This window comes from Amblyraja radiata, chromosome X (genome assembly GCF_010909765.2).
Source record: "Amblyraja radiata isolate CabotCenter1 chromosome X, sAmbRad1.1.pri, whole genome shotgun sequence".
NCBI lineage: Eukaryota > Metazoa > Chordata > Chondrichthyes > Rajiformes > Rajidae > Amblyraja > Amblyraja radiata.
Genome location: NC_045999.1, coordinates 1,370,647 through 1,388,450, shown reverse-complemented (window position 1 = coordinate 1,388,450; position 17,804 = coordinate 1,370,647). Strand labels below are relative to the sequence as shown.

General features: G+C 57.3%; 1 protein-coding gene across 4 annotated transcripts in view; it reads right to left on the bottom strand.

Annotated features, from left to right (window-relative positions):
• Positions 1–388: 388 nt before the first annotated feature.
• iqgap1 (IQ motif containing GTPase activating protein 1) overlaps positions 389–17,804 on the bottom strand; it is a 54,526-nt gene continuing 37,110 nt past the window's right edge. For all 4 annotated transcript variants that reach the window (XM_033014988.1, XM_033014989.1, XM_033014990.1 and 1 more), the window contains 21 exons: positions 16,781–16,923; positions 16,339–16,509; positions 15,996–16,079; positions 15,527–15,598; positions 14,132–14,201; positions 13,645–13,853; positions 12,621–12,776; positions 11,768–11,931; positions 11,293–11,517; positions 10,527–10,667; positions 10,285–10,369; positions 9,509–9,744; positions 8,977–9,109; positions 8,703–8,805; positions 7,768–7,897; positions 6,477–6,564; positions 5,181–5,393; positions 4,747–4,913; positions 3,690–3,812; positions 3,119–3,227; positions 389–1,061 (listed from right to left, as the gene is read on the bottom strand). In XM_033014988.1, coding sequence (XP_032870879.1) covers positions 948–1,061; positions 3,119–3,227; positions 3,690–3,812; positions 4,747–4,913; positions 5,181–5,393; positions 6,477–6,564; positions 7,768–7,897; positions 8,703–8,805; positions 8,977–9,109; positions 9,509–9,744; positions 10,285–10,369; positions 10,527–10,667; positions 11,293–11,517; positions 11,768–11,931; positions 12,621–12,776; positions 13,645–13,853; positions 14,132–14,201; positions 15,527–15,598; positions 15,996–16,079; positions 16,339–16,509; positions 16,781–16,923 — 2,936 coding nt within the window. In that variant the 3' untranslated portion in view covers positions 389–947. The remainder of the gene's footprint in view (positions 1,062–3,118; positions 3,228–3,689; positions 3,813–4,746; positions 4,914–5,180; positions 5,394–6,476; positions 6,565–7,767; positions 7,898–8,702; positions 8,806–8,976; positions 9,110–9,508; positions 9,745–10,284; positions 10,370–10,526; positions 10,668–11,292; positions 11,518–11,767; positions 11,932–12,620; positions 12,777–13,644; positions 13,854–14,131; positions 14,202–15,526; positions 15,599–15,995; positions 16,080–16,338; positions 16,510–16,780; positions 16,924–17,804) is intronic.

The following is a 17,804-nucleotide window of genomic DNA, read 5'->3' as shown; positions in this document are numbered from 1 at the left end:
CGACCCGAAACGTCACCCATTCCTTCTCTCCAGAGATGCCGCCTGTCCCGCTGAGTTACTCCAGCATTTTGTGTCTATCTTCGGTGTAAACCAGCATCTGCAGTTCCTTCCTACACATTCCCTTTTCATGTGTCTGCACCCTGTAAACGGCTCGATTATAATCACATATTATCTTTCCACTGTGGGGATAGAACCGCAGATGCTGATTTAAATCAAAGGTAGACACAAAATGCTGGAGTAACTCAACGGGATTCTCTCCAGCTTCTCTGGAGAGAAGGAATGGGTGACATTTCGGGTCGAGTCTGAGGAAGTGAAACTGAAGATGACTAGCAGGAGGCAGCTGTGATCAGAGAGATTCAGCCAGTTAGCAAACCACCGACCCAACACAGAGATTGAGATAAAATTTATTTTCTCTAAAATGCACCGATTTTCCTGCAAGTACAAGTCGATTGTAAGAGCAACAGTAGCCAGCGGGACCAATAACTTAGCCAGCGACACCATCCTTGTAGAGTTTGTCCTGCACTGTGCCTGGAGAACAAGCCCAGGGATGTTCATTCTCAGCTTCAGTCTTCAGTGGATGAGTGAAGGGCTGGAGAAGTGCGTCCGGCAATGACTGCCTGGATCAGAGGGACACAAGGATCTGACGGCAGCAACTCAGCTCACAATGGTCAAGTGGCAAAATGTAACATAAAAATAAGGGGAGGTTGTGCTTTCAAATATTTATGCCCTGAAGCAGTACAAAGGCAACTATAAATGCAAGAGGTGCCGTCTAGGAATGTATATAATCAGAAATATATATAACCGCACACTCTGGTAAGGTGACTGTCCCCACGCTGGCGTTAGCTGGCCATGAGATGTCACTCCTGGTCTGTGTAGAACGGAACCTCACGGGGTCACTGTGTGACGGGGCGCAGGGGTCCCGGGACAGAGCCGCTCCCCGCAAACGTCTACTTCCCATAGAACTTCTTGTTGAGCAGGAAGATGAGCAGGTTGACGTTGACCTTGGCTTTGTCAAAGAGCTTCATGACAGCCACTCCCTCGTACTGGAGCTGGAGCAGGTCCTGGGGGAGAGAGGGGGGGAGGGAGAGGGGGGGGGGGGAGGGAGAGAAGGGTGTAGAGAGAGAGGGAGGGGAGAGGGAGAGAGAGAAGGGCAGGGCGAGGAGAGGGGAGTAGAGAGGGGGAGAGAGAGAGAGGGGGGAAGAGAGATAGAGAGAGGGGGGGAGAGGGGGAGAGGGAGAGGGGTGTGGGAGGGAGAGAGGGGTGTAGAGAGAGAGGGGAGCGGGGAGGAGAGAGGGGGGAGGGTGAGTGGGAGAGGGAGAGAGAGAGACAGAGGGAGAGGGAGAGAGAGGAGTAGAGGGGGAGGGGAGGGAGAGGGGTGTAGAGGGAAAGAGAGGGGAGAGGGGAGGAGAGGGAGAGAGGGGGCAAGGGAGGGGGGGAGAGAGAGAGAGAGAGGGGGACGGAGAGAGGGGGAGAGGGAGGTAGGGAGAGAGTGGGGTGAGCTTGATGATGCATGGAACACTTCACCTTCCGACAGTCGGCTGGGTAAATCTACCGCTAGTTCCCCACATGCTGGCCACGAGGGGCTATTACAGGTGTTTGTGTATATACATTGCCCTTCTCCACAACTCCCAGCATAGAATCATCAACAATTGACAGCATTACAGTTGCAGAGAGTAATGATTTGAGGGAGCCTGGGCCACGATAGTGAGTCTATGATTCACTCCACTGCATCAAGCGCCTGTACGATGCCCCACCCTGTCCACTCCCCCTACACTGGGGCCGCACGGTCGGGCAGCGGTAGAGTTGCTGCCTCACAGCGCCAGACACCCGGGTTCGATCCTAACTGCGGGTGCTGTCGGTACGGAGTTTGCACGTTCTCCCCGTGACCTGCGTGGGTTTTCTCCGAGATCTTCGGATTTCTCCCACACTCCAAAGACGTGCAGGTTTGTAGATGAACAAGCTTGGTGTAATTGTGAATCGTCCCAGGTGTGTGTAGGATGGCGTTAGTGCGCGGGGATCGCTGGTCAGCGCGGACCCGGTGGGCTGAAGGGCCCGTTTCTGCCCTGCATCTCCAAACCAAACCAAACTTCACGCTGCCTCAGAAAAACAACCAATATAATCAAGGGACCACTCATACCCCGGTCATTTCCTCCTTCTCTCCCGACTGGCAGGAGACGCAGAAGTTTGGAAGCACGGAACATCAGCTTCAGGAATAGCTTCTTCCCCACCCTCAACAGACCACTGGTCGAACACAATGGTTACATTGTGTGGTCCTCATCTTCCGACCAACCTCACTGCACACTTGTTTAAGAAGGAACTGCAGATGCTGGAAAAATCAAAGGTAGATAAAAATGCTGGAGAAACTCAGCGGGTGAGGCAGCATCTATGGAGCGAAGGAATAGGTGATGTTTCGGGACTCGACCCATAGATGCTGCCTCACCCGCTGAGTTTCTCTAGCATTTTTATCTACCTTCACTACAGACCTTGGACTTTTTCTCTGCAACTGTAATGCTGTAACACTATGGTATTCTTCTCTTTGACTACCTGTTGTACTTGTGGATGGCTCGATTACACTCATGTACAGTATGATTTCACTGAACAGCGAACAAAAGCTTTTACCGTATCTGTTGCCGGGACTCGAGGGGCCTGAGCTACAGGGAGAGGTTGGAGTAGGCTGGGACTCTATTCCTTGGAGCGCAGCTGGATCTTATACAGGTGTATAAAATCATGAGAGGAATAGATCGGGTAGATGCACAGAGTCTCTTGGCCAGAATAGGGGAATCGAGGACCAGAGCACATAGGTTTAAGGTGAAGGGGGAAAGATTTAATAGGTAACTTTTTCACACAAAGGGTGGTGGGTGTATGGAACGAGCTGCCAGAGGAGGTAGTTGAGGCTGGGACTATCCCAACGTTTAAGGAACAATTAGACAGGTACATGGATAGGAAGGTTTGTCGGGATTGGGACCAAACGCAGGCAGGTGGGACATGTTGGTCGGTATGGGCAAGTTGGGTCGAAGGGCCTGTTTCCCCGCTGGATCAGGGAGGGGAGCTGTAGGTGGGTATTTGTTCTGTGAGCGGGGAAGAGGGGGTGGTGTGGGGTCTGTGGGTGGATCATTACCTGATAGTGGAGCATGAAGGAATCCATTTGAACCCCCATGAACTTTGCCTTCACCTCAAAGTCCCCCACCTCCTCTGTCGGACAGATGTCGAAAATAACGTTCTTGAACCTGGAACAGAAAATAATAGTTTATAGTTCTGAGATACTGCGTGGAAACAGGCTCTTCGACCCAACGACAAGCGATCCCCGCACATTTACACTATACTACACACACTAGGGACAGTTTACAGTTCTAACACTGTAAACAAGCCAAATTAACCTACAAACCCGCATGTGTGGTAGGAAACTGGAGAAAACCCACGCACTTTCTCTCTGTTACTGTATATTCTGCATTTTCTCTTTATTCTTCCCTCCCTTCCTCCCCCCCCTCACACCGCTACTCCCCACCATTCAGTAATTCCCATGTCTACCCCTCTCTCCTGTCATTCAGACTCTTGTCTGAAGGAACAGGGAACAAGGAGTTCCTCGCCCCTCATTCACTGTCTGTCCCGCACCCCTCCCGCACCCTCCCCTCCCCTCCCCTCCCCTCCCGCACCCTGTCTCCAACCCCCCCCCCCCCCGGGGCACGTACTGGCTGGAGCTGAGGTCCTCTATCTCCAGGAGAACCCCTTTCTCGTGGAGCCGAGCGGCCGTGTAGCGCTGTGACACCTGCTTGCTCTTCTTTCCTTTCACATCGCCCGGCTTCTTGGAGAGTCTGCGGTGGGGGGAGGGGAGAGAGGATCAGTGAACACACGTGTTTGATCCTGTGTTGTTGGGGTTCAATACGGTGTTGGGGTTCAGTACTGTGTTGTTGGGGTTCAATACTGTGTTGTTGGGGTTCAGTACTGTGTTGTTGGGGTTCAGTACTGTGTTGTTGGGGTTCAGTACTGTGTTGTTGGGGTTCAGTACTGTGTTGTTGGGGTTCAGTACTGTGTTGTTGGGGTTCAGTACTGTGTTGTTGGGGTTCAATACAGTGTTGCTGGGGTTCAATACGGTGCTGGGTTCAATACGGTGTTGGGGTTCAGTACGGCGTTGGGGTTCAGTACTATGTTGTTGGGGTTCAATACGGTGTTGGGGTTCAATACGGCATTGGGGTTCAGTACTGTGTTGTTGGGGTTCAATACGGTGTTGGGGTTCAATACGGTGTTGGGGTTCAATACGGTGTTGGGGTTCAATACGGTGTTGGGGTTCAATACGGCGTTGGGGTTCAGTACTGTGTTGTTGGGGTTCAATACGGTGTTGGGGTTCAATACGGTGTTGGGGTTCAATACGGTGTTGGGGTTCAATACGGTGTTGGGGTTCAGTACTGTGTTGTTGGGGTTCAATACGGTGTTGGGGTTCAATACGGTGTTGGGGTTCAGTACTGTGTTGGGGTTCAGTACTGGGTTGTTGGGGTTCAGTACTGTGTTGTTGGGGTTCAATACGGTGTTGGGGTTCAGTACTGTGTTGTTGGGGTTCAGTACTGTGTTGGGGTTCAGTACTGTGTTGTTGGGGTTCAGTACTGTGTTGTTGGGGTTGGCGCTGTGAGTCGGTGCCGTACATGAACCCTGGCACCGTGCCGGGCACCAGGAGGGAGTGAGTGATTGGGTGAGGGGGTAGAGGGGGTGAGTGATTGGGGTTGAGGGAGGGGGTGCGTGGGGGGTACGTACTTGCCCTTGCTGGCCAGGTTGTCCATGCAGGTTTTGATGTACTGGTTGTAGTAATCGGTCTGCTCCTCGTAGAAGGCCGTTTTGGAGATGAGGCCGCTGTAGGTTTGCTGCAGACGCACCAACTCTGCCTTCCGCCTCTGTCGGTATCGCCGCTGGTTACGGATATCCTGCGGGGGGGGGGGGGGGTGAGCTCAGGGCACCAACACCACAGGTAATCGGGCAGGGCAGAGGTACTGCTGCCCCCACCCTCCACCCTCACCCCCCCCTCCCCTCACCCCCACATGGGGTCGCAGAATGAGTGTGTGCGTGTGTGGCATGTGTGTGTGTGCGTGTGGCATGTACGTGCGTGTGCGTGTGCGTGTGGCATGTACGTGTGTGTGCGTGTGCGTGTGGCATGTACGTGCGTGTGCGTGTACACGCGTGTGTGCGGGTACCTTGGCCACGTCGTTGATCAGGTCCTGGTACTTGTTTGTCGGGTTGACCTTGCCCAGAGCCGTCAACTTCTTCAGGTTCTGGTCGATCTTCTCCTTCTTCTCCGTCAGTGACATCAGGTTCTCGTCCACCTGCGCTTGGTTCCGCTTCATCTTCTCGGGGGTCTTGGCATCTCGGACGGCACGCCGCTGCATGGCCCGCTGGTGCTCTGCCTCCTGCCCAAACACGGCACAATACATCCCCCCGGTCAGTCCGCTCACCAATACCCACACCCCCGCACCACAGCGTTAACAAATGCTCCAAACCCCTGCACGACTCCAGCGTGTACAGGCAGAGGCTGAGTAGGCTGGGTCTCTATTCCATGGAGCGCAGGAGGGTGAGGGGGGGGGATCTTGTAGAGATGTACAAAATCATGAGAGGAATAGATCAGGTAGATGCACAGAGTCTCTTGCCCAGAGTAGGGGAATCGAGGACCAGAGGACATCGGTTTAAGGTGAAGGGGGAAATATTTAATAGGAATCTGAGGGGCAACCTTTTCACACAAAGGGTGGTGGGTGTATGGAACAAGCTGCCAGAGGAGGTAGTTGGGGCTGGGACTATCCCAACGTTTAAAAAACCGTTAGACAGGTACATGGATAGGACAGGTTTGGAGGGATATGGACCAAACGCAGGCAGGTGGGACTAGTATAGCTGGGACATGTTGGCCGGTGTGGGCAAGTTGGGCTGAAGGAAGGGCCTGTTTCCCCACTGTATCACTAGTGTAGCTGGGACATGTTGGCCGGTGTGGGCAAGTTGGGCTGAAGGAAGGGCCTGTTTCCCCACTGTATCACTAGTGTAGCTGGGACATGTTGGCCGGTGTGGGCAAGTTGGGCTGAAGGAAGGGCCTGTTTCCACACTGTATCACTCTGTGACTCCAGGTGTACGGAGGAGAGCTCACTGACAGGCTGCATCAGGGCCTGGTTGGGCAACATGAATGGCCAGACAGGATGGAGATGACAGGGAGTGGTGGACACTGGCCGGTCTGTCACAGGTACTGACCTCCCCACCCGATAGGGGATGTCCAGGAGACGCCTGCAAACCGTGACCTCCAGGTTGAAGAACATCTTCAGGCCCTTGAACTTGTGAAGGACATTAGAGGTTGACATGGCAACGATGGGGAGTTGGTGCAGTGTTTGTGCCGCTTGTGCCTGAGCTGCCCCTTGTGGCCACAGACCCCAGACCACAGCTGGGACAGTGGGTCAGGGGGACGTGCAGGTGGTCAGTGGGCCAGGGAATGTTCCGGAAGGTGTGTAACGTACCTGCACCGTGGAGGACGGGCACTCGAGGATCTCGGTCAGCGTATCTCCGGGTTGGAAACGGATCACGTCCACCATCAACCGCTTGGTGCTGGGGAGACACGGGGTAGACATGGGTCAGACACGTGGTAGTCACGGGGTAGACACGGGTCAGACACGGGGTAGTCACGGGGTAGACACGGGTCAGACACGGGGTAGACACGGGTCAGAAACGGGTTAGACACGGGGTAGACACGGGTCAGAAACGGTCAAACACGGGGGAGACACGGGTCAGACACGGGGTAGACACGGGTCAGACACAGGTAGACGCGGGGAGACACGGGGTAGACACAGGGAGGACACCACGGGGTAGACACGGGGTAGACGCGGGGAGACACGGGGTAGACACGGGTCAGACACGGGGTAGACACGGGTCAGACACGGGTTAGACACGGGTCAGACACGGGGTAGACACGGGTCAGAAACGGGTTAAACACGGGTCAGAAACGGGTCAGACATGGGGGAGACACGGGTCAGACATGGGGGAGACACGGGTCAGACACGGGTCAGACGCAGGGAGACACGGGTCAGACACGGGTAGACGCGGGGAGACGCGGGGCAGACACGGGTCAGACACGGGGCAGACGCGGGTCAGACGCGGGGAGACACGGGGTAGACACGGGTCAGACACGGGGTAGACACGGGTCAGACACGGGGTAGACACGGGTCAGACACGGTGGGTAGACAGACAGAGGGGAGTATCCCAGACGGGGCGGGTTAAACCTAGGTTCGATCTCGACAACGGGTGCTTTCGTTTAGTTTAGTGTAGTTTAGAGATACAGCGCTGAAACAGGCCCTTCGGCCCACCGAGTCCATGCTGACCAGCGGTCCCTGAACACTAACACTATCAAGTCAAGTCTATTTGTCACATACACATACGAAATGTTCAGTGAAATGTAAAGTGGCAATGCTTGTGGATTGTGTAAAACCCTACACAACAGGATAGAACAGACATGTCCAGTAATTACATATTTGTGAGTCACTGGTGAGGTAAGAGTTTACAGTCCTAATGGCCTCTGGGAAGAAACTCCTTCTCATCCTATCCTACACACACTAGCACCTGGAAAAAACCCACGCAGGTCACGGGGAGAACGTGCAAACTCCGTACAGACAGCGCCCGTAGTCTCTGGCGCTGTGAGGCAGCAACTCTACCGCTGCGCCACTCTTGCAGAATGAACCAACAGAATGAACAGGTTGTGGAGCGAGCGTGTGGGGATGTGAGGGGTTCTAGAGGAATGCAGCGGTCGTGACTTACTTCATCAGTAGGGTGCGTGCGTTCATCTCCTCGTTCTCGCCGCCCGACACGTCAAACTTGTTGGTGAGAGACAGCGACACCTCGGTCTTGGCCAGTAGCTCCTTGCCTGCCTCACTCAGCCCTGCCTCACCTGCGGAACAAGTCCGTTACACACGCATGGGGCACGTCACACACGCACGCATGGGGCACGTCACACACACACACACATGGGGCACGTCACACACACATGGGGCACGTCACACACGCACGCATGGGGCACGTCACACACACACACGCATGGGGCACGTCACACACACGCATGGGGCACGTCACACACGCACACATGGGGCACGTCACACACGCATGCATGGGGCACGTCACACACGCACACATGGGGCACGTCACACGCACGCATGGGGCACGTCACACACGCACACATGGGGCACGTCACACACACACACATGCATGCATGGGGCACGTCACACACGCACACATGGGGCACGTCACACGCACGCATGGGGCACGTCACACACGCACACACATGGGGCACGTCACACACACACACATGCATGCATGGGGCACGTCACACACACACACACATGGGGCACGTCACACACACACACATGCATGCATGGGGCACGTCACACACACACGCATGGGGCACGTCACACACGCACACACATGGGGCACGTCACACACGCACGCATGGGGCACGTCACACACACACGCATGGGGCACGTCACACACACACGCATGGGGCACGTCACACACACGCACGCATGGGGCACGTCACACACGCACGCATGGGGCACGTCACACACACACACACGCATGGGGCACGTCACACACACACGCATGGGGCACGTCACACACACACACACGCATAGGGGGGGTTACGGGGGGGATGGGGTTACGGGGGGGGGGGGAGGGTTACAGGTGGGGGGTTCTGTACTTGCCGATGAGGGACTCGATGGTGGGCACCTCTCCCAGGTCCTCGAGCAGCTCGTGAATGGGGTCGTTGTGGTCGGGGGCGATGGCGTCCTGGTGGTCCAGGAACAGCTGTGTTGTGGGGAGGGAAATAGTCAGGGGCAGCGGCAACGTCTGTACCCCCCCCATCCCACCAACGTGGCACCTTAACCCCCTCTGCACCCCCAGCAACACGACAGACCTGTATCGCCCCCCCCCCCACAACAAGCAGCATCCCAACACCCCAACACTACAGCAGCTTACGGTGTGTGTGTTGATGATCTCCCCGATGGAGATGTAGATGACGGGCTTGTTGAGCGTCACCAGGTCAGAATACTCGTCAACGTTAAACTTATCCTCCAGTTCTGGCACCTCGCACGCTGACTGGAAAAACCTCCTGCAATGAGACAGAGCGGGAGAGTGAGCGGGAACGAGGGAGAGAGAGAGTGAACGACAAACTCCAGAGAGAATGAGAGAGAATTGATGGTGGGCTGTGCGTGTGTGAGAGACCAAATGGGGTGCGTGAGTGAATAAATGAATGAAATGAGTGCAGGGATGACAGAAGCAGAGCTTTCGTTAACGGTCGCTGAGCCAAAATATCGAGCTGCCGTTCTGCAAGAAGTGAGGTGAGATGATTTACAAGGATAGACACGAACAGATGAAGTAACTCAGCGGGACAGGCAGCATCTCTGGATAGAAGGGGAGGTTACAGGAGGAGAGGAGAGAAATGGGGTGGGGGGAATGGGAGGGGAGGGGAGAGGGGAATGGAGGGGAGGGGAGGGTGTAGTGGGGTTACCTGAACTTGAGGTGTGCGTGGGACAGGTACTCGTTGATGGAGGCCAGGTGACAATATTCCTTGTCAAACATCTTGTTGGAGGCAGCGTGCTGCAACACCTTGGCGATGGAGCCCAGGTTCCTGCGCTGGTCGGTGCTCAGGCCCCCCCCGCCCGCAGACATGTCGATGATGTCAAAGGCGTCCGGCGCCACGATGGCAGGGTTCATGTAGCGGTAGTACAGCAGGTTACCCACGATCTACAGACCCACGGGTGTCAGTGGGAGACGCACACAGTAGCACCCCAACCCCACCCTGACCAACCCAACCCCACCCACACAGCACCCACGGGTGTCAGTGGGAGACGCACACAGTAGCTCCCCAACCCCACCCTGACCAACCCAACACCACCCACGGGTGTCAGTGGGAGACGCACACAGTAGCTCCCCAACCCCACCCACACACAGCACCCACGGGTGTCAGTGGGAGACGCACACAGTAGCTCCCCAACCCCACCCTGACCAACCCAACACCACCCACACAGCACCCACGGGTGTGAGGGAGACGCACACAGCACCCTGCCCAACCCCACCCACCCTGCCCAACCCCAACCCCTCTCACCCACCCACACGTCATCCACCCAATCCCACCCTGACCCACCCCAACCCCACAGCACCCACACCTATCCCTGAGAGGGAGGAAAGGGGCGACACGGGGGGCGGGGGGGGGGGGAGGGTGTACATGGAGAAAGTGGACGGGGGGGGTGGGGGATACACAGGGGAGGGGGTCCGCGCGCCCACCTTTATCAACTCCTCGTCGGTGGCGTCGGGGAACTTCTCGTGCAGTGAGTCCCTCAGCACCTTGGCAATGATCCTCATCCCATAGCTGTGGGGGAGAGAGGGAGAGAGAGGTGTGAGGGTGGGGGGAGAGAGGGAGGTGAAGAGAGAGAGAGAGAGAGAAGGGGGAAGGAGAGAGAGGGGGAAGGAGGGAGGGAGGGAGGGAGAGAGAGTGGAGGGGAGGTGGAGGGGGGGTGGGTACTCACGGGATCTTGTCGACAGAGGTGGCGATGGCAGCCAGGAACTTGTCGGTGACATTGCGCATGTTCTTGATGGATCCGTCGAGGCGCAGCCTAACCTCCTCGTGCGCCAGAGCCTGGTCCGGGGTCACATCATACGGCAGCTTGCTGCAGGGAGAGGGAGAGGGAGAGGGAGAGGGAGAGAGAGCGGGAGAGGGAGAGGGAGAGACTGTCAGCAGAGCAGCACCCACCAGGACAAGAACGGGCAGGAACAGGCGAGGGTGGTGAATCTGTGGAATTCTTTGCCACAGCCGGCTGTGGAGGGCAAGTCAGTGGATATATTTAAGGCAGAGATAGATAGATTCTTGATTAGTGCGGGTGTCAGGGGTTACGGGGAGAAGGCAGGAGAATTGGGTTAGGAGGGAGGGATAGATCAGCCGTAATTGAATGGCGGTGCAGACTAGATGGGCCGAATGGCCTAATTCTGCTCCTATCAGTTATGACCTTGTGGAGAGGTGAGGACATACAGGGATCTGGCCCCATCAGCTGACTGCGACACAGGACCGCAGTTCCCTAAGTCAACCCTTACGTTAGTTCAGTTTGTTGTCACCTGCACCGAGGTACAGTCACAAGCTGCTTTGAGGTCGAGGGTCGTGACCTGGGGTGGTGAGGTCGGGGTCGTGACCCGGGGTCATGACCTGGTGTGCTGGGGTCAGGGGGTCGTGACCTGGGATGGTGAGGCCGGGGTCGTGACCTGGGGTGGTGGGGTCAGGGTGCTGGGGTCAGGGGTCACCTGGCCTCGCCGGTCTGTGACTCCATCTGGTTGACCCAGGCCTTGTAGATGTCGATGGGGTCAGTCTTGATGTTCATGCCTCGCTCCTCGATGATCTCCTTGACCACGGGCGCCAGGATCTGTCTCAGGGCGTTCTGTCCCCGCGCCCCGCGGTTAAAGCTCACCACCATCTTGATCACCGTCGGGTTCCCCGTGATGATCTCGTGCAGCTGGTCCACCTTCGACCTGTGGGGGCACAGGGCACGGGGTCAGTGAGAAGGGGCCAACACCAGGGCTAGCAGCCGAGTGGCGGGCAGATTGGTCACATCACCACACCAGGGGGCTGGGGAGTGGAGGGTGGGGGTGGGGAGGGTGGGGGTGGGGAGGGTGGGGGTGGGGAAGGGTGGGGGTTGGGAAGTGAAGGTTTGGGGTGGGAGTGGGGGTGGGGAGGGTGGTGACGGAGGGGGGGGTGGGGGGTGAGGGGTGTGTGTCGTACTTGATCTCCTCCTGCAGCGCAGTTTTGAAGAGTTTGAGGAGCAGATACTCCTCGCGCTGGTTGGATGCGTAGTTGTACAGGGTGAAGATGACGGAGTCCATGAACTTGGTCGACTTGTTCTGCGGCATCTGGAAGATCAGCTTGGCCAGGTAGGTGGGGTTGGTCTGTGGGAGAAACACAGGTCGTCACTGCATGTCCCACAGGGGTGGTCATGTAACCCTCCCCCCACACATGCACACACACACACGCATCCCCGCCCCATACACACGCATCCCCGCCCCACACACACGCATCCCCGCCCCATACACACGCATCCCCGCCCCACACACACGCATCCCCCGCCCCATACACACGCATCCCCGCCCCACACACACGCATCCCCGCCCCATACACACGCATCCCCGCCCCACACACACGCATCCCCCGCCCCATACACACGCATCCCCGCCCCACACACGCATCCCCGCCCCATACACACGCATCCCCCGCCCCATACACACGCACACACATCCCCGCCCCACATCCCCCGCCCCATACACACGCATCCCCCGCCCCATACACACGCACACACATCCCCGCCCCACATCCCCCGCCCCATACACACGCATCCCCCGCCCCATACACACGCACACACACACATCCCCCGCCCTGCACACGCAGCCCCCGCCCCCCCCCACACGCACACGCATCACCCACCCCACAAACACACATACACGTGTGCGCTCACACACACACGTGTACACACGCATCACCCATCCCACACGCACACGCATCACCCACCCCACACACACAGACACACACGCTAATGCTCCGTCACCACCGCTCCCCCAGGGCCGGGGTTTGGCGCTCTGACCTGCAGCAGGTAGAACAGGTTCTGATAGGCCTCCAGCTTCATGCGCTTCTCCTTGCTCAGCCCCTTCAGCCCTCCCTTCTGCCGGTCAATCTTCATCATGTCCGACAGCTGGGCCTTGTTCTTCCTGGTCAGCTTCTTGCTGTGTGACACCACCTCCTGCAACGGCCCATCGGGGAAGAGAGGTTAGTGTGGGAATGGGGGTGGAGGGGGGGGTTCAAGAGTTTAGCACCCGGGAGATCGCGGAGGTCTAGGCGGACTGAGCGGAGGTGTTCGGCAAAACGATCGCCAAGCCTGCGCTTGGTCTCGCTAAAAAAGTAGCTCTCTTCCCACAGCCCAGAAATGTATTCCCGCTAAGTCCAACTACTTCCCTTTGCAAAGCCCTGATCCAGTCTCTATCTCCCACCCCCCACTCTCACCGCAGTGATTTATACATTCCATCAAGTCGATGGGTGGCACGGTGGCGCAGCGGTAGAGTTGCTGCCTCACAGCGCCAGAGACCCGGGTTCCATCCTGACTACGGGCGCTGTCTGTACGGAGTTTGCACGTTCTCCCTGTGACCCGCGTGGGTTTTCTCTGGGTGCTCCGGTTTCCTCCCACACTCCAAAGACGTGCAGGTTTGAAGGTCAATTGGCTTCGGTAAAAATAGCGAGTGTGGAGGATAGCGTTAGTGTGCGGGGATCGCTGGTCGGCATGGACCTGGGGGGCTGAAGGGCCTGTTTCTGTGCTGTATCTGTGACTCCCAGTGTTGCCCTCAGGTTTTCCATTAGGGTTGAAGTAGTCCTGCAATTTGACCCTTTCTGCTGACAGGAAGGTGGTCCCCCAACTCCCCCTCCTGCAGCCTGGTCTGGCCTGGCCTGGTCTGGCCTAGTCTGGTCTGGTTTGCCACCTCCACCCCACACACCAATCTCATCTCAGCTCCCTGTCCTTGGGCTCCCATCAGTTTTAGTCTGGGTTTAGAGATACAGCAGGGAATCAGGCCCTTCGGCCCGCCCGCCTGGTCCGTGCCTGGCTCGTGAGTCCGTACCTGCAGCGTGACCTTGTTCTTCACCAGCAGCCCGATCTTGATGTCCATGGTGTTGAGGTCGTTCTCCAGCTGCTGGTTGGAGCGGATGCGGGTCACCACCTCCTCACGTAAACGCATCAGCTCCACCTCCTCCTGGAAGTCCTGGTCACTCTGGTCCAGCAGGTGAACAAACTTACGCACTACTCCCATCGGGGGCTGCTCCGCGCTGACTGTACGGGGCGGGGGGGGGAGGAGAGAACGTGTGTGTGAGAGAGCTTGTGTGAACGACCCTCGCTTCCCATCACTATTTATCAAGACAACTTCTTCCTCAAAGTTAGACACAGAGTAACTCAGCGGGACAGGCAGCATCTCTGGAGCGAAGGAATGGGTGACGTTTCCGGTCGAGACCCTTCTTCAGACTTCTCCAGGGTCGAGACTTTGAGACTGCCTGACCCGCTGAGTTACTCCAGCACTCTGTGAAAGGTCTCAGAGGGTCTCAAATACTCACTCAGAGTCTTGTAATCGTCCCGGGCCTTGTTGGCTCTGATGAACGCCTGGATTTTAATGATGTCAGCCACCTGGCAACAAAACAGACGCAGGTTTCAAGAGAGAGTTAGATTTTGCTCTTGGGGCCAAGGGAATCAAGGGATATGGGGGATAAATCAGGAAGGGGGAACTGATTTTTAGATGATCAGCCATGATCATATGGAATGGCGGTGCTGGCTCGATGGGCCGAATGGCCTACTCCTGCACCTTTTTCTATGACCCAGGTGTTCTGTTGGCCTTTATCTTCTTGTTGGCCATTATCTAAAGGGGCTGCTCCTTGCCTGCTGGCGGGACTTCTCACCCACCACCCTCATCTTTGGACACCCTACCCTCTCCCCTACGCACAGCGTGTCCAAAGATGAGGGCGGTGGGTGTGAAGTCCCGCCAGCAGGCAAGGAGCAGCCCCTTTAGATAATGGAACGGGGGCTGCAGCCACACACACTCTATGTACACGTGACACACAGACTCTTCCAGCCCGCAACAGTAGCAGGCGGCTGGCGGGTCTGTGAACCGCAAGAGAAACAGGTTGTGGGGAACACCTCGATGCAGTAGCCTCCACCTCAGGTCCCCGATATAGAGGGGAGAATCCCCGCGTAGAGGGGGAGAATCCCTGCGTAGAGGGGGAGAATCCCTGCGTAGAGGGGGAGAATCCCTGTGTAGAGGGGGGGAATCCCTGCGTAGAGGGGAGAATCCCTGCGTAGAGGGGGGAATCCCTGCATAGAGGGGGGAATCCCTGCGTAGAGGGGAGAATCCCTGCGTAGAGGGGAGAATCCCTGCGTAGAGGGGAGAATCCCTGCGTAGAGGGGGGAATCCCTGCGTAGAGGGGGGAATCCCTGCGTAGAGGGGGGAATCCCTGCGTAGAGGGGAGAATCCCTGCGTAGAGGGGGGAATCCCTGCGTAGAGGGGGGAATCCCTGCGTAGAGGGGGGAATCCCTGCGTAGAGGGACCCCTACTGGGGGGGGGGGCCCTCGCGACCGAATGGCAACACCCACCGCCACTGAATGTCCGGACAGTGGACCAGGGCGAGGTAGTGCAGGGTGTGGAGGAGGAGCTTCACTCCGAGCAGTAACCGGCGCAGCAGGCGCCCGGAATGAATCACGTTCACCAACACAGTCTGAGCAACATTCTCGACAGGCAAAAACTGTTAACGTTTGGGGAAAGTTAGTTGAGTTTATTGTCACGTGTAGCGAGGTACAGTGAAAAGCTTTTGTTGCGCGCTAACCAGTCAGCGGAAAGACAACACATGATTATAATCGAGACGTCCACAGTGTACAGATACACCTGAGTTTCCTGAATGGCCTCATTCTGCTTCTATCACTTATGAACGTACAAAACGGCAACAGGTAACAGCACTCACGTGATCCTTGAAATACTTCAACCGATCCCGATACTTCTTCCGTGCCAGGAGCATCCGGAATAGGGCCTGAAGCTGTCCAGGGGGGAGAGAGAGGAGAGGAGGGGTGAGAGAGGTGGAGGGGGTGGGGTGAGAGAGGGGGGGGGGGGGGGATGAGGGAGGGGCCAAGGGTAGAGAGGGGGGAAAGGGGGAGGGGGTGAGGGGGTTGAGAGTGGGATTTGACAGGGGGGAGGGGAGTGAGAGTGACAAGGGGGGGGGGGGGAAGAGAGGGGGTGAGGGGGGGAATAGAGAAAGGGAGGGAGATGGGTGTGTGGGAGAGAGAGAGGGAGTGAGGGAGAGAGGGGGAGGTGAGCGGTGGAGTGGGAAGGAAAGACAAAGTGGTTTAGGCTCCAGGCAGGTGCTGGCCGCTGGGTGGGGTGAGGCAGCGCGAGGGGGAGAGGGGGCGTTTCGGGGTACGGTCCCCCCTGCTCACCTTCACCACAGCGGCTGAGTTGTCCTTGAAGTGCTGCCGCCGGTCTTTGTAGGCCTTCCTCTGCTTGTAGCCTCTCCAGTTAGACTGCAAAACCAAGAAGCCACGGACTCGTCACGGCCCAACCCTGACCCCGAAACACAGCTCCCTGTCCCGTGTACCCTGTCCACGCGATCCGTGCCCCGCGGTCACGTGTTCTCTGTCCCGTGATCCATGTCCTGCGCTCCCCCCCGTCTCACCTGAACCCCCCAACCCCCTCCCCCTCCGTCTCCCCTGACCCCCATCCCCCTTGAGCTTTCTCCCCCCCCCCCCGTCTCCCCCCCCCCCCCCTCTCCCCCTCCCCCACCTGGATGGTGAGGATGGCTGGTTTCTGTCTCTCCAGGAAGCCCATCCGCTGGTGCAGTTGTTGGCGCAGCATGTAACCCCGGCAACGGGCCTGTAGCTTGGTGAGTAGACCCTCGTTGGCCATCCACAGCTGCTCACGGTTATAGGCGGCCGTCACCCCCGACACTGTCGACTGGGGGGGGGGGAGAGAGAGAGTGAGAGAGATGGGGGAGAGTGTGAGAGAGGGAGAGAGATGGGGGAGAGATGGGAGAGAGAATGAGAGGGAGATTGAGGGAGAAAGATGGAATAGAGAGACAGGGAGGGGGGCGAAGAGGAGGAGACAGACAGAAAGAGGGGATGGCGTGTGCCCGGTGATGTTATTCTGGCAGGGTGGGGGTGGCGGAGTGAGAGGTCAGAGTGCCGGGTCACGATGGCGTGTGTGGGAGCCACACTGAGCGTGGTACCTGTATGTCCTCCCTGCTCAGCTGCGTGTTGTTCTGGACGAAGTCAGCGGGCTGCTCCCAGCTGCCCTCCTTGGTCTGCAGGTTGTAGTAGTAATGGTAACCTCCCTTCACCCAGTGCCTGACCCAGGGGCTGCCGTTGTCACCTGAGGTCAAAGGGCACAGGTTAAAGGCACACATGCGCTAGGTCAACGCGTGTGAGGAGGGGCGAGGGGAGTGGGAGAGAGTAACAGAGTGATCCAGTGCGGAAACAGGCCCTTCGGCCCAACTTGCCTACACCAGCCAACATGTCCCAGCTACACTAGTCCCACCTGCCTGCGTTTGGTCCATATCCCTCCAAACCTGTCCTATCCATGTACCTATCTAACTGTTTCTTAAACTTTGGGATAATCCCAGCCTCAATTACTTGCTCTGGCAGCTTGGTCCATAAACCCACCACTCTTCAGATTCCTATTCAATCTTTCCCCCCTTCACCTTGAACCTATGTCCTCTGGTCCTCGATTCACTCTGTGCGTCTACCCGATCTATTCCTCTCATGATTTTTATACACCTCTATAAGATCACCCCTCATCCTCCTGCGCTCCAGGAAATAGAGACCCAGCTTGGCCAACCTCTCCCTGTAGCTCACACCCTCTAGTCCTGGCAACATCCTTGTAAATGGTCCTCACTCATCCCTGACCCCCCCCCCCATCCAGCGCCGGTCATATGGAGCCGTTACCGAGAGACCAACCGTCGCCCAGCAACCAGCGGCCAGAGTCATCAACGTCCACTCTTGGGTCGAGTGGTTGGGGGTGATCCCACAGCATTGAGTTGGGAGGGAGGGATAGGTCAGCCACGATTGAATTGACTTGATGGGCCGAATGGCCTAATTCTGCTCCTATCAGTTATAGTTCACTGTAAGACCACTGGGACTATCCAATTGGGGACTATCCACTGGGGAGTGACCACTGTGGGAGTGACCACTGGGGGAGTGACCACTGGGGGAGTGACCACTGTGGGAGTGACCACTGGGGGAGTGACCACTGTG